Here is a 23481-nt window from a genome sequence, read left to right as displayed (position 1 = left end):
ACACACACAATACACTAGCATGCTTGTCACACACACACACACAATCTCACACAGAAACACACACACACAGGTACATGTTATGTACTGGGTAATGCTAATCACTCTACTGACTGGTGTTAGAATGGAAGTGTGGAGGGGGAGAGGGGGTGCATGTTCTCCTAATAGCCCTGAGAGGGAGGGGGAGAGGGGGTGCATGTTCTCTTAATAGCCCTGAGAAGGAGGGGGAGAGGGGGGTGCATGTTCTAATAGCCCTGAGAGGGAGGGGGAGAGGGGGTGCATGTTCTCCTAATAGCCCTGAGAGGGAGGGGAGAGGGGGTGCATGTTCTCCTAATAGCCCTGAGAGGGAGAGGGAGAGGGAGAGAGAGAGAACTGTTTCAGTCAGCGATCAAAGTGCTACATGGACTCCGTTTATGAAAAGTTATACATGTCGTGTCAACTCCAGGAGCGTTGGTGTGCTCCCGAAACAAATCAACCAAAATAAAACCACTTTGGGGCATGCAGCACCAACAGAGAATTATGGAGGCAGCAAGTAATGATTATTATCATTGAGCATAGGCCTAAACCATACAGAGCCATTACACCACATATACGTCCCAAATGGCATCCTATTACCTTAGTGCAATGCTATTTCCTTGTCAAACGTAGTGCACTATATAAGGAATCAGGTGCCTTTTGGGACGAATATGTTTTATAGTGGCCCTCTATCACCGTCGCTCTGCTATGCTAATCCAATGACAAGCACTACAGGCCCCCTACTGCGAAAAACACGAGCTACACTGAATGACTCACTTCTCTTTCTAACACACTCAGAGATGCACACGTGTTATACACACACACACACACTACCAATGTTGATTAGCTATTTGTTAGAAATCCTCTTTTCTTTTTCCCTTCAGCATCTGTGTTCCATTCCTGGCTAGCCTCCCAGTTGCCTCTCTTTGTCGAGGTGTCTGATAGGCGCTGTCCATGGTGCTGACACTGGGCTGTTCACAGTGCTGTCCGTTGTGCTGAAACCGTATAGATTACTACAGCAGAAGCAGTCAACCATGCCGGTGCATAACACAATGTACTACACAGTACACACCTGCTAACATCCACACAAGGCTATGGCACCAGCACCACATATTCAATAGAAGGTGATACAGACAGACGTTCTCAATGTGACAGCCCAGATTGCATTTGCACAGATTCTAATGGGATAATATAATACGTGGTGATTCACGGTTTACGTTGTCTGCTGCATAGGTAATGTCTCTGTGTTACGAGTCCTTCTGGCTTCCCAAACGCAATGACTATGCCTAATGTATATGTACAGTATTGAGACCCAGCACTGTTACTACGTAGAGACACTGCAGTACTGGAGAGCATGTCTGATAGTGTACTACATGTCTGATAAAGTACTAGATGTCTGATAGAGTACTACATGTCTGAGAGAGTTCTACATGTCTGATAGAGTACTACATGTCTGATAGAGTACTACATGTCTGATAGAGTACTACATGTCTGATAGAGTACTACATGTCTGATAGAGTACTACATGTCTGATAGAGTTCTACATGTCTGATAGAGTACTACATGTCTGATAGAGTACTACATGTCTGATAGAGTACTACATGTCTGATAGAGTACTACATGTCTGATAGAGTACTACATTGTTCTTTCTAACTGAGCGGATAGTAACAGGCATTGTGCTGTCACTGTGAACTAAGACTAACGTTCTGCTCACCGGCTTCCATTCTTCTGCTTCTTTGTCAGGTAATTGTGTGGTGGGCGCAGAGAGTTGTAATGCATGGACTGATACGGCAGTCGTTTCCAGCCCTGTCTTTGGTTCAGAGAGAAAGGTTATGTTGACTTTAAGATCGGCAAGGACTCTGAGTTTCCTTTCTGAACACATGTAGAGGAGATCTCCATGTTTGACCACACACACACACACACACACACACACACACACACACACACACACACACACACACACACACACACACACACACACACACACACACACACACACACACACACACACACACACACACACTGTATTGACCGGCCAGGTCTCCAGAGACAGGTGTGTGTGCGTGTGTGTGTCCTCTGTCAGCACAAACAGGAGAGTAGGGGCAGTGACAGGGGTAGTGACACTGACAGATACTGGTCAGCACTTTACCCAATAGCCAAGGGACCCGCCATGTCTCCTTGTCTGTCCATAGGTTGTGTGTCTGTCTGTCTCTTCATTCATCAGCTTTCCATTTACCCGTCAACATAGTTTGCCTACCTGTGTTTCACTCAGTGTTGGGGAGTAGTTCCACTACATGTAATTCAACGAGTAATTTAACTACATTTTGCGGTAGCTTGGTTGCCCAATAAAGCCTACTTATTTTTAAAAGAAGCCCTATTTTCTTCTCTCCCTGACCACTGGGTTAAGCCGACGCAGTCTCTCTGGCTGTCACAGATCTCACTACACTTTTAACAACCGACTCCAGAGTGAGTTGTTCTTGCAGTCATTTTCTTCATTTCTCTTTCTCCTTTGTATTAAGTAAGGCCACCTCCCACTTATGCAATAAAAACACAAGAGAAAGACTGGGAAAGACTGAGAGGGAGAAAAAGAGAGATAGAGAGACTGAGTGCCAGTGTATCTAAGTGTAATTATTTAAATGCAACGGTCACTTTTCTGGGCCTGAACTGTTTCTGACTGTCCATACTTGGAATACGGCTCTCATCGTTAGGGCTATCATCGTTAGTGGGCTATCATCGTTAAGGCCATTTCATCTCTCTCTCCCGCTCTCTCAATACAGCTTCATCATCAAACACTCCAACACCACTCCTATTAACTGGCTATAGACTCTTAACTGTACGACAATCAGTGGGGGAAAATGGGGCTGAAAACGTGTGAGTCAGCCAAGGTCCTGCACTGGTCAGACATAATATAATAACAGCTATAAAAGCATCAAACAGAGTGCAGCTGCATGAAACAGTGGAAGGAGTAGATTTGTCTTTCACACAAAATAGAGCAACATCACCCTCTCACTGTTTCAGGGAAGAGAGGAGAGGAGAGGGGAAGAGAGTGATTGGGGAGATGAGAGGAGACGAAGAGAGAGGTTGGGGAGAGGATAGGATGAGAGTTGTGGGTAGTGTTGTGGAGGCGTTGATGTGAGCTCTAGGAGTAGTCTATGCAGGAAGTGTGTTTTTGTCTTTGTCTCTCCTTGACTTCTGCTTACGACTGTTCCCTCTCTCTCTTTCTCTCTCTTTCTCTCTCTCTCTCTCTCTCTTACTCCATCCTTGTAGAGACATGGAGCTAACTTTGGAGCCTGTGTCTAGTCAAGGGAATTATTGGGCATATTTTGATGAGATGTCTCCTCTCCTGATTGGTGGGTAATGGGGGGTGCGGTCGTCAAGGATGACAGGCAAACTTAGTGTCATTGAGCAATCTCCCTCGTCACCACCCTAAAACCTTGAGCTGCAACCTCTACCCACCACTCAGGAAAATGGAAGATTACTCTTGACCTTGCCTTTGTGTGTGTGTGTGTGTGTGTGTGTGTGTGTGTGTGTGTGTGTGTGTGTGTGTGTTCATTAGTCCACCTCTTCTAATTTCATATACTTTACCTCTATCTTCTCTGAGTCATGCGCAGGGTGACAGTGCCCTTCACTAAAGTGTGTGGTCATCTTTCTGTGATTTCCTTTGTGTTCACCTCATTAAAGCATCACCACGCACACAGCCCATCCAGTCCCATTCACCTCCCCCTTGTTGTCCATTTCTCCTTTCCTCTAATCCTCTCTTCTCTGTCCTCTCAGTCAGTAAACAGCTTTTGTTGGTTGAAAACAGAAAAGGGCTAGAGCCTGTCCTCTCTGGCGCGGCGAGCAGAGCAGCGCTGATCCGTCGCTCCTGTGTTAGCGTGGCCGTCTGTCCACCCATCCGCCTGTCTACTTGTCACTGCGCTGTTGTTAAAACTGCCAGGGTCGCGGGGTTAATTGGCACACTGTCATATTGAATTGCGGCGGGCAGAAAGAGACAGGGAACAGAGAGAGACAGGGATCGGAGAGAGACAGGAAACAGAGAGAGACAGAGAGAGACAGGGAACAGAGAGAGACAGAGAGCAGAGAGAGACAGGGAACAGAGAGAGACAGGGAACAGAGAGAGACATAGAGCAGAAAGAGACAGGGAACAGAGAGAGACATAGAGCAGAAAGAGACAGGGAACAGAGAGAGACAGGGAACAGAGAGAGACAGGGAACAGAGAGAGAGAGAACAGAGAGAGACAGGGAACAGAGAGAGACAGGGAACAGAGAGAGACAGGGAACAGAGAGAGACATAGAGCAGAAAGAGACAGGGAACAGAGAGAGACAGGGAACAGAGAGAGACAGGGAACAGAGAGAGACAGGGAACAAAGAGAGACAGAGAGCAGAGAGAGACAGGGAACAGAGAGAGACAGGGAACAGAGAGAGACAGGGAACAGAGAGAGACAGGGAACAGAGAGAGACAGAGAACAGAGAGAGACATGGAACAGAGAGAGACAGAGAACAGAGAGAGACAGGGAACAGAGAGAGACAGGGAACAGCGAGAGACAGAGAGCAGGGGGAGAGATTAGAGCAAACACACACACACACACACACACACACACACACACACACACACACACACACACAACTGTAATATGAACCTATCTGATTCATCCATTGAGCTTAGAGCAGAGAAGCAGAGAAGCGGGGACTCATTTTAAGCAGGTAATCAAGCATTAGTCATTCATTATGTACAAAGCTATGTTATCACAGAGTGGGCGGCTGATACACATTCAGAATGGATACAAATCTAATTAGCCCATATTAGACCTTAGGCAGGGGCCGTTGTCTGGCTCCGATCATGTCCATGCCCTCGGTACTTCTTGTAGTGTTCTGGAGTGGTAGAGGTCTTCATGAAGAACATGTTCTGGAGTAGTGGAGGTCTTCATGAAGAACATGTTGTGGAGTGTTCCGCAATGGTGGAGGTCTTCATGAAGAACATGTTCTGGAGTGTTCTGGAGTGGTGGAGGTCTTTATGAAGAACATGTTGTGGAGTGTTCTGGAGTGGTGGAGGTCTTCATGAAGAACATGTTGTGGAGTGTTCTGGAGTGGTGGAGGTCTTCATGAAGAACATGTTCTGGAGTAGTGGAGGTCTTCATGAAGAACATGTTCTGGAGTAGTGGAGGTCTTCATGTAGAACATGTTGTGGAGTGTTATGGAGTGGTGGAGGTCTTCATGAAGAACATGTTGTGGAGTGTTCCGCAATGGTGGAGGTCTTTATGAAGAACATGTTGTGGAGTGTTCTGGAGTGGTGGAGGTCTTTATGAAGAACATGTTGTGGAGTGTTATGGAGTGTTGGAGGTCTTCATGTAGAACATGTTGTGGAGTGTTCTGGAGTGGTGGAGGTCTTCATGAAGAACATGTTGTGGAGTATTCTGGAGTGGTGGAGGTCTTCATGTAGAACATGTTGTGGAGTATTCTGGAGTGTTGGAGGTCTTCATGTAGAACATGTTGTGGAGTGTTCTGGAGTGGTGGAGGTCTTCATGAAGAACATGTTGTGGAGTATTCTGGAGTGGTGGAGGTCTTCATGTAGAACATGTTATGGAGTGTTCTGGAGTGGTGGAGGTCTTCATGAAGAACATGTTATGGAGTGTTCTGGAGTGGTGGAGGTCTTTATGAAGAACATGTTGTGGAGTGTTCTGGAGTGGTGGAGGTCTTTATGAAGAACATGTTGTGGAGTGTTCTGAAGTGGTGGAGGTCATGAAGAACATGTTGTGGAGTGTTCTGGAGTGGTGGAGGTCTTCATGAAGAACATGTTGTGGAGTGTTCTGGAGTGGTGGAGGTCTTCATGAAGAACATGTTGTGGAGTGTTCTGGAGTGGTGGAGGTCTTCATGAAGAACATGTAGTGGAGTGTTCTGGAGTGGTGGAGGTCTTCATGTAGAACATGTTGTGGAGTGTTCTGGAGTGGTGGAGGTCTTCATGAAGAACATGTTGTGGAGTGTTCTGGAGTGGTGGAGGTCTTCATGAAGAACATGTTGTGGAGTGTTCTGGAGTGGTGGAGGTCTTCATGAAGAACATGTTGTGGAGTGTTCTGGAGTGGTGGAGGTCTTTATGAAAAACATGTTCTGGAGTGGTGGAGGTCTTAATGAAGAACATGTTGTGGAGTGTTCTGGAGTGGTGGAGGTCTTCATGACGAACATGTTGTGGAGTGTTCTGGAGTGGTGGAGGTCTTCATGAAGAACATGTTGTGGAGTGTTCTGGAGTGGTGGAGGTCTTCATGAAGAACATGTTGTGGAGTGTTCTGGAGTGGTGGAGGTCTTTATGAAGAACATGTTGTGGAGTGTTATGGAGTGTTGGAGGTCTTCATGTAGAACATGTTGTGGAGTGTTCTGGAGTGGTGGAGGTCTTCATGAAGAACATGTTGTGGAGTGTTATGGAGTGTTGGAGGTCTTCATGAAGAACATGTTGTGGAGTGTTCTGGAGTGGTGGAGGTCTTCATGAAGAACATGTTGTGGAGTGTTCTGGAGTGGTGGAGGTCTTCATGAAGAACATGTTATGGAGTATTCTGGAGTGGTGGAGGTCTTTATGTAGAACATGTTGTGGAGTGTTCTGGAGTGGTGGAGGTCTTCATGAAGAACATGTTGTGGAGTGTTCTGGAGTGGTGGAAGTCTTTATGAAGAACATGTTGTGGAGTGTTCTGGAGTGTTGGAGGTCTTCATGAAGAACATGTTGTGGAGTGTTCTGGAGTGGTGGAGGTCTTCATGAAGAACATGTTATGGAGTATTCTGGAGTGGTGGAGGTCTTCATGAAGAACATGTTGTGGAGTGTTCTGGAGTGTTGGAGGTCTTTATGAAGAACATGTTGTGGAGTGTTCTGGAGTGGTGGAGGTCTTCAGGAAGAACATGATGTGGAGTGTTCTGGAGTGGTGGAGGTCTTCATGTAGAACATGTTGTGGAGTGTTCTGGAGTGGTGGAGGTCTTCATGTAGAACATGTTGTCGAGTGTTCTGGAGTGGTGGAGGTCTTCATGTAGAACATGTTGTGGAGTGTTCTGGAGTGGTGGAGGTCTTCATGTAGAACATGTTATGGAGTGTTCTGGAGTGGTGGAGGTCTTCATGAAGAACATGTTGTGGAGTGTTCTGGAGTGGTGGAGGTCTTCATGAAGAACATGTTGTGGAGTGTTCTGGAGTGGTGGAGGTCTTCATGAAGAACATATTGTGGAGTGTTCTGGAGTGGTGATGGTCTCTCTAAAGAATACATTGTGTGGTAAGGATAGGACAAATCCTAGTGGTTCTTATAAAGGCAAGCTGCCAGAGAACAGGGATGCTACCTTAGTACAGACACAGGAGGAAGAGAGATGGAGGAGGGGTGAGAGAAGGAGGAGCGAGGGGAAGGACACTGCTACTGCGGTCTGTTCTGGTTGTCCAAGGCAACTTTGGCACTTTGATAGGGGGGACATTGGGGTGGGGGGTTTACAGACACAGACATTACCCACGCTGTTCGGCTCTCTCCATCTGTATTTTTGCCTCCCTCTATCTTCTGTCCTCCAGTCTATATCTATATATATATATATACTACCATTCAAAGATTTTGGGGCACTTAGAAATGTTCTTGTTTTTGAAAGAAAAGCAAAAAAAATTGTCCACTAAAATAACATCAAACTGATCAGAAATACAGTGTAGACATTGTTAATGTTGTAAATAAAATAAAATAAAATGTGCTGAATTCACCTTACAGTGAAATGTTTACTTACCAGCCACTAACCAACAATGTAGTTTTAAAAAATACAGATAAGAATATGAAATAAAAGTAACCAGTAATTAAAGAGCACCGGTGAAATAACAATAGCTAGAATATATACAAGAGGGTACCGGTACAGAGTCAATCTGCGGGGGCACTGGTTAGTTGAGGTAATACAGTTGAAGTCGGAAGTTTAAATACACCTTAGGCAAATACATTGAAACTCAGTTTTTCACAATTTCTGACATTTAATCCAATTAAAAATTCCCTGTCTTAGGTCAGTTAGGATCACCACGTTATTTTAAGAATGTGAAACGTCAGAATAATAGTAGAGAGAATTATTTATTTCAGCTTTTATTTCTTTCATCGCATTCCCAGTGGGTCAGAAGTTTACATACGCTAAATTAGTATTTGGTAGCATTGCCTTAAAATGGTTTAACATGGGTCAAATGTTTCGGGTAGCCTTCCACAAGCTTCACATAATAAGTTGGGTGAATTTTGGCCCATTCCTCCTGACTGAGTCAGGTTTGCAGGCATCATTGCTTGCACATGTTTTTTCAGTTCTGCCCACAAATTTTCTATAGGATTGAGGTCAGGGCTTTGTGATGGCCACTCCAATACCTTGACATTGTTGTCCTTAAGCCATTTTGCCACAACTTTGGAAGTATGCTTGGGGTCACTGTCCATTTGGACTGATGTCTTGAGATGTTGCTTCAATATATCCACATAATGTTACATCCTCATGATGCCATCTATTTTGTGAAGTGGACCGGTCCCTCCTTCAACAAACATGATGCTGTCACCCTCGTGCTTCACGGTTGGGATGGTGTTCTTCGGCTTGCAAACCTCACCCTTTTTCCTCCAATGGTCATTATGGCCAAACAGTTCTATTTTTGTTTAATCAGACCAGAGGACATTTCTCCAAAAAGTACGATCTTTGTCCCCATGTGCAGTTGCAAACCTTAGTCTGGCTTTTTGATGGTGGTTCTGGAGCAGTGGCTTCTTCCTTGCTGAGCGGCCTTTCAGGTTATGTTGATATAGGACTCGTTTCACTGTGGATATATACTTTTGTACCTGTGTCCTCCAGCATCTTCACAAGGTCCTTTGCAGTTGTTCTGGGATTGATTTTCACATTTCGCAATAACGTACGTTCATCTCTAGGAGATAGAATGCGTCTCCTTCCTGAGCGGTATGACGGCTGCGTGGTCCCATAGTGTTTATACTTGCAAACTATTGTTCATACAGATGAACATGCTACCTTCAGGCTTTTGGAAATTGCTCCCAAGGATGAACCAGACTTGTGGAGGGCTACAATTTTTTTCTGAGGTCTTGGCTGATTTCTTTTGATTTTCCCATGATGTCAAGCAAAGAGGCACTGAGTTTGAAGGTAGGCCCTGAAATACATCCACAGGTACACCTCCAATTGACTCAAATGATGTCAATTAGCCTATCAGAAGCTTCTAAAGCCATGCCATAATTTTCTGGAATTTTCCAAGCTGTTTAAAGGCACAGACAACTTAGTGTATGTGAACTTCTGACCCACTTGAATTGTGATACAATGAATTTTAAGTGAAATAATCTGTTTGTAACCAATTGTTGGTAAAATGACTTGTGTCATGCACACAGTAGATGTCCTAACCAACTTGCCAAAACGATAGTTTGTTAATAAGAAATGTGCGGAGTGGTTGAAAAACAAGTTTTAATGACTCCAACCTAAGCAGTGTAAACGAGTGGGAGAGGGGAGGGCAATGCAAATAGTCTGGGTAGCCATTTGATTAGGTGTTCAGGAGTCTTATGGCTTGGGGGTAGAAGCTGTTTAGAAGCCACTTGAAACTAGACTTGTTACTCCGGTACCCCTTGCCGTGCGGTAGCAGAGAGAACAGTTTATGACTAGGGTGACTGGAGTCTTTGACAATTTGTAGGGCCTGGTATAGAGGTCTTGGATGGCAGGAAGCTTGGCTCCAGTGATGTACCTGGCCATTTGCACTACACTCTGTAGTGGCTTGCGGTCGGGGGCCGAGCAGTGGTGCAGCTGAAGAACCTTTTGAGGATCTGAGGACCCATTCCAACTCTTTTCAGTCTCCCAAGGGGGAATAGGTCTTGTTGTGCCCTCTTCACGACTGTCATGGTGTGCTTGAACCATGTTAGTTTGTTGGTGATGTGGACACCAAGGAACTTGTAGCTCTCAACCTGCTCCACTGCAGCCCCATCGATGAGAAAGGGGCATCCTCGGTCCTCTTTTTCCTGTAGTCCACAATCACCTCCTTTGTCTTGATCACGTGGAGGAAGAGGTTGTTGTCCTGGCATCACACAGCCAGGTCTCGGACCTCCTCCCTATAGGCGGAGAGCGTGATCACACAGTCTTCCGGAACAGCTGGGGCTCTCATGCATGTTTCAGTGTTATTTGCCTTGAAGCGAGCATAGAAGTTGTTTAGCTCGTCTGGTAGGCTCGTGTCACTGGGCAGCTCTCAGCTGTGCTTCCATTTGTAGTCTGTAATGGTTTGCAAGCACTGCCACATCCGACGAGCGTCAGAGGCAGTGTACTACAATTCGATCTTAGTCCTGTATTGACGCTTTGCCTGTTTGATGGTTCGCCGGAGGTCATAGCGGGATATCTTATAAGCTTCCATGTTAGAGTCCTGCTCCTTGAAAGCGGCAGCTCTAGCCTTTACCTCAGTGCAGATGTTGCCTGTAATCCATGGCTTCTGGTTGGGGTATGTATGTACAGTCACTGTGGGGACGACGTCATCGATTCACTTATTGATGAAGCCAATGGCTGATGTGGTGTACTCCTCAATACCATTGGAGGAATCCCAAAACATTTTCCAGTCTGTGCTAGCAAAACAGTCCTGTAGCTTAGCATCTGCTTCATCTGACCACTTTTTATTTATCTAGTCACTGGTGCTTCCTGCTTTAATTTTTGCTTGTAAGCAGGAATCGGGAGGATAGAATTATGATCAGATTTGCCAAATGGAGGGCGAGGGAGAGCTTTGTGTGCATCTCTGTGTGTGGAGTAAAGGCATGCTGATAGAAATTTGGTCAAACTGATTTAAGTTTCCCTGCATTAAGTCCCTGGCTACGAGGAGCGTTTTCTTGTTTTCTTATGGCGTAATACAGCTCATTCAATGCTGTCTTAGTGCCAGCCTCTGATTGTGGTGGTATGTAAACAGCTACGAAAAATACAGGTGAAAACTCTCTAGTTAGATAGTGTGGTCTACAGCTTATCATGAGATACTCTACCTGAGGTGAGCAATAGCTCAAAACTTCCTTAGATATCGTGCACCAGCTGTTATTTACAAAAATACGTAGTCTGCCGCCCCTTGTCTAACCAGACCCCGCTGTTCTTTCCTGCCGGTGCAGCGTATAACCAGCCAGCTCTATGTTGATAGTGTCGTCGTTCAGCCATGACTCCGTGAAGCGTAAGATATAACAGTTTTACAGACGCCTCACAAGTCCTCAACTGGCAGCATTATTAAATAGTATCCGCAAAACACCAGTCTCAACGTCAACAGTGAAGAGACGACTCCGGGATGCTGGCCCTTCTAGGCAGTTCATCTGTCCAGTGTCTGCGTTCTTTTGCCCATCTTAATCTTTTCTTTTTATTGGCCAGTCTGAGATATGGCTTTTTCTTTGCAACTCTGCCTAGAAGGCCAGCATCCCGGAGTCGCCTCTTCACTGTTGACGTTGAGACGGGTGTTTTGCGGGTACTATTTAAGTAAGCTGCCAGTTGAGGACTTGTGAGGCGTCTGTTTCTCAAATTGTGCACCGGGGCCTCCCACTCCTCTTTCTATTCTCGTTACAGCCAGTTTGCGCTGTTCTGTGAAGGGAGTAGCACACAGCATTGTACGAGATCTTCAGTTTCTTGGCAATTTCTCGCATGGAATTGCCTTCATTTCTCAGAACAAGAATAGACTGACGAGTTTCAGAAGAAAGTGATTTGTTTGTGGCCATTTTGAGCCTGTAATCGAATCCACAAATGCTGATGCTCCAGATACTCAACTAGTCTAAAGAAGGACAGTTTTATTGCTTCTTTAATCAGAATAAAAGTTTTAAGCTGTGCTAACATAAATGCAAAAGGGTTTTCTAATGATCAATTAGCCTTTTAAAATGATAAACTTGGATTGGTTAACTGATAAGAAAATTATGTTCTCCAGGTACATCACCCAATTTAATTATATTACTCTCAGTCTGCAAACCAGAATTTGTAAGATCCTGGTCGAATGAAACAGACGGAGGCCCAGCTAAATGGTCAAAAAGGTTTATTCACGGAACGTTCTGAAGTCAAGAATACAAATCAATTCATTTTATATTGACTTCTCACGCCCACACATACACACAGCCATACGCACACGCACACACACAAACAGACGCACATACACACATACCCACACACACATGCACACAAACAGACACACACACATGCCCTGCTACGCACACACTGTCTGTCTCACTACCCAGCCGACAGAGATAGTGAACTTGTCCTTGTTCCCCACTCCCCGTTCTCTCCCAAATCTCTAGTCAGGTCGGCACCAAGCACAGACAGTCTGTGTTTAAAATACCATAAAGACATATTGTTTTACCCCAATTCTGACTAGGACTACACATTTATTGATTATGATTTTATACATTCTAATCAATTCCATACAATTATATGTTTCAGGGCGGAATATTCTAATCATTCAATTAACAGACAATTCTCACCTATCATTAACACAATGCGACATTGGAACACAGGAGTGATGGTAGCTGATAATGGGCCTATGTAGATATTCCATTAACAAAATAAGCTACAATAGATATTTCCAACATGAACAATGTCTACACTGTATTTATGATGAATTTGATGTTATTTCAAAAACAAGGACATTTCTAAGAGGCCCCCACCTTGTGAATGGTAGTGTATATACAGTATATATCTCCGTCACTCTCCCCTCTCTCTATCTATACCCCTCTCTTTCCATCTCTCTATCGCGCTCTCCCTGCTGTAACCGAAAGGTTGCTGGTTCGAATCCCCGAGCTGGCAGGGTGGAAAAATCTGCCCTTCAGCCCCCCCCCCCCCACACACACACACACATTTCAGTTGAATGCATTCAGTTGTGCAACTAACTAGGTATCCCCTTTCCTTCTCCCTCTCTATCTCTCTCTTCATTCCCCTCCCTCGCTCTCTTCCTTGCCCTCTTCCCTCTCTTCCTCTTATTCTCTCTCTCTTCATGGTTAATTACAGTAACTTAGTAGGAGAATTTGACTTCTTTGTGTGTGTGTAATTATGGTACAGTCTTTCATGTGCTGGGTAGATGAGCCCTGCAGCTCTTCATAGGAATTCAATTACAGTCACAAGGAGATACACTTGTACTAAAACTCATAACCTTAATTTGATCAAAAACACATACCCATTCACATACTCTAACTCATATTTAAAACTCATATCTGAAACTCATACCAGACTCATATCTAAAACTCACACCAGACTCATATCTAAAACTCATACCATACTCATATTTAAAACTCATATTCTAACTCATATTTAATACTCATACCCATACTCTAACTCATATTTAAAAATCATATCTAAAACTCATACCATACTCATATTTAAACTCATACCATACTCATTTTTAAAACTCATACCAGACTCATATCTAAAACTCATACCAGACTCATATCTAAAACTCATACCATACTCATATCTAAAACTCATACCATACTCATATTTAAAACTCATACCCATACACATACTCTAACTCATATTTAAAACTCATATCTAAAACTTATACCATACTCATATCTAAAACTCATACCATACTCATATTTAAACTCGTATTTAAAACTCATATCTAAAACTCATACCATACTCATATCTAAAACTCATACCATACTCATATTTAAACTCATACCATACTCATATTTAAAACTCATACTCTAACAGTTACAGATATTATCAAAAATAAGGGTGTTATAAACTCATATATAAGACTCAAACTTGTATCTAAAGGAGGAGTAGTTCTACTATATAGTATATTATATATACACTAGTATATACTATACTATATATATACTATATACTCCTATTCAAATTCATCCTAAAGGAGGTGGGACTCTAACTCATTCTTAAACTCATTCAAACTCATGTCTAATGGAGGGCTCTAACCACACTCTGTGCTCATGCAAACTCATATCCATGCAGCTCGACACTGACCCTCAGGATCGTGCCGAGATGACATCACTCATCAGACAGGAATCTCTGTGAGTTTTGAAGATCTCCTTGCCCGGCTGTGAGGGTGTGTTGCCATGGTTTCAGGGGCTGCCGTGGTTGTAAATCGGCGGGCATACTCACTGAGCGGAAGGCAGACAGACAGTGGTGGGATTTACTGAAACCCCTGAGACTACTGAAACCCCATTTACTGACAGAGAGGGCTTATGGAGACCATGCAGTGGTGTGTGTGTGTGTGTGTGTGTGTGTGTGTGTGTGTGTGTGTGTGTGTGTGTGTGTGTGTGTGTGTGTGTGTGTGTGTGTGTGTGTGTGTGTCTGCGTGTATGCATGTGCGTGTCTGCGTGTATGTATGTGTGTCTGCGTGTGTGTGTGTCTGCGTGTATGTGTGTGTGTGTGTGTGTGTCTGCGTGTATGCGTGTGCGTGTCTGCGTGTATGAATGTGTGTGTATGTGTGTGTGTGTATGTGTGTGTGTCTGCGTGTATGTATGCTTGTCTGCGTGTATGTATGTGTGTCTGCGTGTATGTATGTGTGTGTCTGCGTGTATGTGCGTGTGTGTCTGCGTGTATGTATGTGTGTGTCTGCATGTATGTATGTGTGTGTCTGCGTGTATGTATGCGTGTCTGTGTGTATGTATGTGTGTGTCTGCGTGTATGTGTGTGTGTGTCTGCGTGTATGTGTGTGTGTGTCTGCGTGTATGTGTGTGTGTGTCTGCGTGTATGTATGTGTGTGTCTGCGTGTATGTATGCGTGTCTGCGTGTATGTATGTGTGTGTCTGCGTGTATGTGCGTGTGTGTCTGCGTGTATGTGTGTGTGTGTGTCTGCGTGTATGTATGCGTGTGTCTGCGTGTATGTGTGTGTGTGTCTGCGTGTATGTATGTGTGTGTCTGCGTGTATGTATGCGTGTCTGCGTGTATGTATGTGTGTGTCTGCGTGTATGTGTGTGTGTTTCTGCGTGTATGTGTGTGTGTGTGTCTGCGTGTATGTGCGTGTGTGTTTGCATGTCTGCGTGTATGCATGTGTGTGTCTGCGTGTATGTGCGTGTGTGTCTGCGTGTATGTGCGTGTGTGTCTGCGTGTATGTATGTGTGTGTCTGCGTGTATGTGTGTGTGTTTCTGCGTGTATGTGTGTGTGTGTCTGCGTGTATGTGCGTGTGTGTTTGCGTGCATGTGCGTGTGTGTCTGCGTGTATGTGCGTGTGTGTCTGCGTGTATGTGTGTGTGTCTGCGTGTATGTGCGTGTGTGTCTGCGTGCATGTACGTGTGTTTGCGTGTATGTGCGTGTTTGTCTGCGTGTATGTGCGTGTGTGTCTGCGTGTATGTGCGTGTGTTTGCGTGTATGTCCGTGTGTGTCTGCGTGTTAGTTAGTTAGTTAGTTAGCATGTGTGAGTGCAGGCCAGTGTCTAGAGGCCAAACTCACCAAAATCACTGACTAAGTACATTCTAACAGCTCTGTGGTGAGAAAGAGTGAGAAAGAGTGAGAAAGAGAGAGAAAGAGAGAGTGAGAAAGTGAGAGAAAGAGGGAGAAAGAGGGAGAAAGAGAGAGAAAGAGAGAGAAAGAGAGAGAAAGAGAGAGAAATAGAGAGAAAGAGTGAGAAAGAGAAAGAAAGAGGGAGATGGAGAAAAACACTTTCTCCCTGCTAGTCTACAGATGGTTTAGAGGCTCTCTGTTGGTTTGTGACTGTGCTACTCTGTCATTAGGCTCGCTCTAAAGAACATTCCGGCACTTCCAAAAGAAACACTCCGGTACTTTGTGTTCTCACTCGGGAGTCCCTGCATCTAACGATGGGAATAGAGTACGTGGAGAAAGGCTGAATGAGAGGATGAAAAGGAAAGGAGGGAACGTGGAGGTGTCCAATAATGAATGAGACATGTTTTTAAAGAGGGCGAAAGAAAGAGGGACGAGGGGAAAGGGAAGATGATATAGCAAAAGAGAAACTAGGCCAAGAGACCATTCACCAGAGAGGTTTGTGCCTGGCATTTTCTGTGTTATTTTGGACCTTGAAATGAATAGGGTTCTTCCTTTTCAGACGTTTTCCTCTTTGAAATTTCCTGGAAGTATTTTTACCACGGGGCGATGCATTATAGCCCAGCACTACAGCAAACATACACCATAAGCATAACATTTCATATCTACTGTATCTTCCATCATGTATAATGTGCAGGCCAGGGGTGGATGCTCTATAGCTCTCTAGTGCCATCAAGTGGTTGTATATTGTACTTTCTCTGGGTTTACCTATTCTAATCTATACATAATCTATACATGGTAAAGATTACCATGACAAGACCTAGGTCTACTAGGAAATGGTTGAATGTTCTCTAAAATGACACACTCAATGTTGAGTAAGTGTGTTGGTCTTCTGATTGAAGATGGGTCCTGTATGCTCACAGTGTTGCTGCCCCTGTAGACAGTCCCTTCTTTTCTATTAATTTAAAAACTATTGTCCAGCTCCTGTCATCAATTTGTATGTGCATAAAACCCCCACCCTTAAGTCCTAACCCCTCTCTCTCTCTCTCTCTCTCTCTCTCTCTCTCTCTCTCTCTCTCTCTCTCTCTCTCTCTCTCTCTCTCTCTCTCTCGCTCTCGCTCTCTCTCGCTCTCTCTCGCTCTCTCTCTGTACAGATATGGAGACATGGTTCCTAAAACCATTGTAGGGAAGATCGTTGGTTCTGTCTGTTCCCTGAGCGGTGTGTTGGTCATCGCTCTGCCCGTGCCCGTCATCGTGTCCAACTTCAGCCGCATTTACCACCAGAGCCAGCGGGCAGACAAGAGACGCGCCCAAAAGGTACCCAACAATGTCCCACCCTCACGCCTGCCATGACACCATAGGTCCTGGGCCATAAAGGTCATGAACCCTGACTTGGAAGGGTCCAACAGAGCTGTATGTGGTGTCGGCGTGATCCTAGGGGGGAAAAAATCACTCTCTCTGTAAGCGATGTCTGTGTGTGTCTAAGAATGGAATGGAACTCGCAAACATGCTGCTATTCACACATACATACTGTACACACACTCCAGCAGAGATGGAAAAAGCAGAGAGTGGGTTGTTGGGGGACACACATAGAGTGTAGTGGAGACCAAAGGAAGATTACCAGGCTTCTGTGTTAGTGTGTGTGTACAAACTCAGTGTGTATGTGGGATAGTGTATGGTCATGTGTGTCTGTGTGTGTGCTTCCTCTGGTATGTTAACCGTAATGGGCTATACGGGACCACCCCGACTTCCACATCAATAATTAGAGCAACACAGAGACGTCTTTATGTGTGAAGGAGTGGCCTAACGCACATACACACACATCATATTACAAGATAATTCACGGTTACTCCCTCACTCTTAAAGATGTCCTCCAGTGATTTTATTGCTTTCCCTTTATCCCAAGTATGAATACAGTAAAGTACACACACTTGTGTCATGACTTACCCGGACCACTTATTGAGATGTGCCTTTTCAAATCAAATCAAATTGTATTTGTCACATGCGCGGAATACAACATTGAGATGCTTACTTAAACAGCAGCAGTAAAATAACAAGCTAGGCTATATACAGGGGGTACCGGTACAGAGTCAATGTGTGGGGGCACCGGTTAGTTGAGGTAAATGAGGTAATATGTACATGTAGGTATATTATGCATAGATTATAAACAGAGAGTAGCAGCAGCGTACAAGAGGGGTCGGAGGCCGAGCAGTTGCCATACCAGGCAGTGATACAACCAGCCAAGATGCTCTCGATGGTGCAGCTGTAGAACCTTTTGAGGATCTGAGGGCCCATGTCAAATCTTTTCAGTCTCTTCAGTCCCCTTAAGTAAATGAGGTGAAAAGGAGACTGGAGTAGGACTTTGAATTAGATCACTAAATCCACACAGGAGACTTAATTAGAGAAAGAGACAGACAGAGAGGGAGGGAGAGAGAGACAGAGAGAGAGAGGGAGAGAGAGAGAGAGAGAGAGAGAGAGACAGACAGACAGACAGACAGACAGGCAGACAGACAGGCAGACAGACAGACAGACAGACAGGCAGGCAGGCAGGCAGGCAGGCAGGCAGGCAGACAGAGACAGAAATACAGACAGACAGACAGACAGACAGACACAGAAATACAGACAGAAATACAGACAGACAGACGGAGACGAGGAAAGGGGGAGAAGAAAGGGAGCAAGAGAAAGAGAATGGTGGGAGAGAGGGGAGGAGAGAATGGTGGGAGAGAGGGGAGGAGAGAATGGTGGGAGAGAGGGGAGGAGAGAATGGTGGGAGAGAGGGGAGGAGAGAATGAGAGAGAGAGGGGAGGAGAGAATGGTAGGAGAGAGGGGAGGAGAGAATGAGAGAGAGAGGGGAGGAGAGAATGAGAGAGAGAGGGGAGGAGAGAATGGTAGGAGAGAGGGGAGGAGAGAATGAGAGAGAGAGGGGAGGAGAGAATGGTGGGAGAGAGGGGAGGAGAGAATGAGAGAGAGAGGGGAGGAGAGAATGAGAGAGAGAGGGGGGGTGATAACTTAGCCCCTGTTGTGCGTCCAGTAAGTAGCTCCCTCCCAAGAACAACAATCTGTTATTCCATTTAGGAGGGATGATGACTGAGCTCTGGGGTTTGAATGGAAACATGGATGTTAGACAGAAATACATGGATAGCTTGTGTGTGTGCTACTGAACCTCGCTGTGTGTTCCTCTAGCTGTGCTGCTGCATGCATGGGCCTGTCTGTGCATAGTGGATACCAAGTTATTTTATTCACCAACATTCACCATAAAAGAGAGTGGCCTTGGATGAATACAGCTGCAATACAAGGTTTACATCTAGCCATTGTCAGATAGTGGGATTTACAGGCTTGCAATTTACATCTATGACTGGGGGACATCTTTATTGTCTTTCAAGAGCTATGGGTCTCTCTGTTTCACACTCATTCTCACACACACACACACACACACACACACACACACACACACACACACACACACTCACACTCACACACATTCAGTGGCACACATTCAAATGCACGTGTGGTTTTGTTCACAAACAGAAAATCAAGCTTGGTAGAATTGCTGCGAAGAAGAGTGGAGGGACTAACTTATTTGCAGTATAAAAGCTACGGGGTAACCGTGGAAACGCAACCGTCGCCGATTGGTGTTTAACTTATTTAAACTTTCTTCTTATTTTATTTTTGGGGGGGTCCATGAAATGCCGGTTAGTGCATGCCGAAACCCCGATCGGGAGATGGGTGGCAAGGGGGTTCCCCCTTCCCCTCTCTCTCATTCAGAGCTGTTGCGTCTTCCATGGTGTCCCACCTCTCTAACGTCACTATTCACGACTTACCACCCCCACTCTCTCTCTTTCCCTTATTCTCTCTCTCACCCCCACCGAGGCTGCACTGGGGCTCTGGTGCCTACTAATGGAACTGGGGGTGAATGGCTGCGGCTCATATTCCGCTCCTCACCGGTGTCAGTGCACCCAATCCATGAGGCTTGGCCCCAAGGTGGGGGTGGGGGAAGAGAGCGGCCTCCCTTCACCTTCGAATGGTGAAACGGGTCTCTCTGCAACCACCCTCATCTCTACTTCTCTGCTCTTGATTTTCTTAATCTTCTTCTCCTTTTTCTGCTATTTCATTTCACATGTGTTAATTTTGTTCTCACATGCATTTTGGATTGCCCACGTTTTGGCACGGCTATGGGTATGGCGTCATCAGAACGCGTCATGGATCACCATCACATGGAGGAATGAGATGCATGTCATCAGCCAGCGACTAACGCTACATGCGGGGGCGGGGTCAAAGTGACGCAGTGAAGCTTATTGGAGGACGGTGTCCCACACTTAAGTTCCAAGTTCTGAGTTCCAAATTCCACATGTCCGAAGAACAGGATTTTATAGACATATTCTCCTTGGTTCATTCCCCTGTGTCTCATTGAATCCGGCCCAGTATGGAAAGGCTACGGTGACTCCCGTGGGTCAAATGAGGCTTGAGTCAACACTGACCAACAGAAAAACAGAAAGACAGACACCGACAGGACAAAAAGGCCTACCAGTATTCACATCGACAACAGACGTCTTGAAATGTTTTTGTTGTTGTTGAAAGGCTGAGTTGGAACCATTGAGTGATTCATCAAAAACCATGGGAGGACATTGAGCTTGGAGGGGAGAGATCAATGGAGATGGACAGACCCTAATGTTCTCACATTGTCCCTGTGCCACAGCAGAAGGTTGCAATAACATTGTGAGAGCATTAGCCCTGTCTCTCTCTGTCTCCTGTTCTGGTTGGTTGGTCCCCTGTCTACCCTGTGGAGGGGCATGTTTTGTAGTGTGACTATGCATAAATCTTTGTTTTTGTGCCCAAAAGGCATCAAAGGCAGCAGGCCAGGCGCTGGTGTGCAAAGCCAACCCCATGTTCGATACGCACCACAATCACCTATTGCACTGCCTGGAAAAGACCACGGTAAGAACAATGCTTTCGAAATGACTGTGGTGGAGAATAGGAGATTTATCCACTGCTGTTATGCTCTATGTTCATGAAGAAGAAGAAGCCATTCATTAAGAGTAGAGTATGGTATACATATTAGGAAGTCGTCAGATTTCAGGCAAATCTCCTAATATGGATGCCATAGTTGGCACTTTTGCTTTGGCTCGAGCCATGTCCACAAAAGTAACATGTGGTCTCTCTATCTCTCTCTCTCATTCCATCCTCCCCCTCTCCCTCAGAATCATGAGTTTGTGGATGAGCAAACGTTTGAGACCAGCCTACTGGAGGTTTCCATGGCGAAGCACCCGCATCTCTCCCCCTCCCTCTCCTCTGGCTCCTCCTCCCAAGGCCTGTCGTGCTGCTCGCGACGCAACAAGAGGAAGAGCTTCAACGTGCCCAACTCCAACATGACTGGAGGGCATAGGAACAGCATCCAGGAGCTTAGCACCATCCACATCAGAGAGAGACCCATCACTAACAGGTACAGACATACATGCAGTGTACAAATTATTTCCCACTTGTTTTACAAGAAGCTAAAAGTACTATGTAAGCTGATGATTGCACACGCTACACATCAGCACCTACAACGAGTGAGCTCACTGAGACTCTTAGCAGGGCTTTATACAGTCAGTATCAGAATGAGTAGTTAACAATAAATTGGCCTTAAATCCATCTAAAACTCTTGGTTTCATATTATTTATTTGATGTATGTATTTATTTATTTGTATTTAATGTTCTTGTCTTTAACTGTTCTGTACTTGGTGATGTATGTGTATGTTTTATGTGGACCCCAGGAGGAGTAGCTGCTGCATGTGCAGTATCTACTGGGGATCCTAATAAACTAAACTAAAAACTATATAAACACACAGACTGTATACAGACACATACACACATTCTCGAATATAATGAAAGTGTCACGACTTCTACCGAAGTCGGTCCCTCTCTTTGTTCGGACGGTGTTTGGCGGTCGACGTCACCGGCTTTCTAGTCACCACCAATCCATGTTTCATTTTCATTTTGTTTTGTCTTTATCATACACACCTGGTTTCCATTCCATTAATTATGTTCCTTATTTAACCCTTAGGCTTCCCTCTCTGTTTTGTGCGTTATTGTTTGTCATGCGGGTTCGTGTTTTTTGTGCTCTGGATTATAGTGTTTTTCCTTGTTGGAACATTTCTTATATTTTGAGTACATTTCGGACTATTACTCATATCTGTGTCCTGCGCCCGACTCTGCATTTTTCCATTCACCAACACCCTCACAGAAAGACCGATCGGTACACTCACAGGTACACTCACACACACATCTACTTTATACATATTCATAGATCACATAATATACACATAAATATGCATTCATAGTGGTTGCTATGGCAGCAGGGCACACACACACGCAAACACACACTGTGACAGTTTCTTCCCATGGTGAGTCAGTGTGTTGGTATGCTGGCTATGTCCAGCTGTGGCATGGTGTCCGTGTATGTGTGGTTCGACTGGTCTGGTCTGGGAACCCTGGCCATGGAATGGACAGTTGTCTCCTCTCTCTGTGATACTAAACACTGGACCACTTTCTCTCTGGCTGGCCGTCCTCTTTCTCTCTATCCCTGTCTTTTTTCACCTCTCCTCCTTCTTCTTCTTCTTCTTCTTCTTCTTCTTCTCTATGTCTGACTTATTTTCTGCATCTTTTTCTGTACTTTCCTGCCTTCCTGTTTGTCATCCCCTATTTTCTCAATTCTCCACATTTTCCCCCGCTGTCCCTTCCCTCCCCCACTCTCCCCGCTCTCTCTATCTCCAGTCGCTCCAGTCTAAACGCTAAGTTTGAGGAGACGGTGCCTCTGAACTGCAAGCAACCCTACATCACGGCGGCCGTCATCACGCTGCCTATGCCGCCCGTCACCACGCCCGAGGACGACGACTCCGCCTCCTCCCCAGACTACTCCCAGGCCAACATCGTCAGGGTGTCTGCCCTCTAGGCCCCTTGCCCCACCCACAACCATCACCATCATGGTAGTCCTAAAACGGAGAGAGAGAGAGAAAGAGATAGATAGAGAAGCGAGACCCTTCCCAGCTCCAATCAGAGAAGGGCGTTTGCAGGAGGGAAAGGGGTAAGGGGAGGTGTGGTGGTTTAGTGGGCTGCAGGACACTTTTTGTTTTCCTACACGGAGCTACTACACGTCTGCTCTTGTGGTGAAATCACATTGCAGTGTAAAGCTGCAGCACAAAGCCCCGCCTTGGATTTGTTGGTGGGGGAGAGACTGTGTTGCCGTGGCGACTGAGATTAGCGCCTAGCAACGGACACACAAATGGAGAGCATTTAGCCACCTGGCTAACTAACTAACTGCAGCTACTCCTTCCAAACACTCTTCAAGAGAGAACTTACCATTACTAATTTTTCTATATTGTGTGTCTTTAAATGTGATGTCTTAAAACTGGAATGGGGGAGGTGGAATTTGTTTTGTTTTTTATTGTTCGTTAAGGCAGTGATTTTGACTAGAGGAGATGTATATTTGTATGTTCTGAAATGTGTGGAGTAGGAGAGAAAAGAAAAAGACATTTAAAATATTTTGACAAAAAGGAGAGCAAGGGGTGTATGCACTGTGTACATATGTTCCTACCTTATCAGAACCAGAATGTCTGGACAAGTCACCAAAATGTCCTGACAAGGTAGGAAAACAAGAAAATGTTTGAAAAGTCAGGACGGAATTTGTTAAAATCCAATTTTAAGCTTAAGGGTTAGGTTTATGGTTTGGGTTAGGTTTGGGGTTAAGTTTAAGGTTAGGAGTTAAGGTTTAGGGTTAGAGGTTTGGGCTTAAGGTTAAGGTTAGGTTAAGGGCAGAGTATGTGAGTGGAGTGGAGTGGAGGAGTGGCCAATTTGACTGAAGCTCATCATCCTTCTCGCCCGCTTCGATTTCGCTCCAGTAGCGCTCACTTCATGAGCTCAGGGCATGCCCGGGCAAGCATGCATTTTTATTTAAGCCCCTTACTTTAACTACTGTCATGGAGTTCGTTCAATATTTTCTTAAAGAAACTGATAAAACACACAGGTGCAAAATCAAGGTGACTTACAAAGATGAGGACCAAGAGCAAGAGAGGGAGTGTGGTGATGTAACTAAAGAATC

The 23481-nt window shown here is 45.2% G+C and overlaps 1 protein-coding gene across 1 annotated transcript in view; it reads left to right on the top strand.

The window, feature by feature from the left end:
• The window catches only part of LOC110490332 (A-type voltage-gated potassium channel KCND2-like), a 187439-nt gene extending 164528 nt beyond the window's left edge, over positions 1 to 22911 (top strand). Inside the window, exons 3-6 of the mRNA XM_036944642.2 lie at positions 16559 to 16721; positions 20244 to 20339; positions 20603 to 20844; positions 22158 to 22911. Of these exons, the coding sequence (XP_036800537.2) occupies positions 16559 to 16721; positions 20244 to 20339; positions 20603 to 20844; positions 22158 to 22335 (679 nt within the window). The 3' untranslated portion in view covers positions 22336 to 22911. The remainder of the gene's footprint in view (positions 1 to 16558; positions 16722 to 20243; positions 20340 to 20602; positions 20845 to 22157) is intronic.
• Positions 22912 to 23481: the final 570 nt, after the last annotated feature.

This window comes from Oncorhynchus mykiss, chromosome 15 (genome assembly GCF_057628025.1).
Source record: "Oncorhynchus mykiss isolate SJ-2025 chromosome 15, ASM5762802v1, whole genome shotgun sequence".
NCBI classification, from domain to species: domain Eukaryota; kingdom Metazoa; phylum Chordata; class Actinopteri; order Salmoniformes; family Salmonidae; genus Oncorhynchus; species Oncorhynchus mykiss.
The sequence above is the reverse complement of the archived record's forward strand: the minus strand, read 5'-3'. Positions and strand labels throughout refer to the sequence as shown.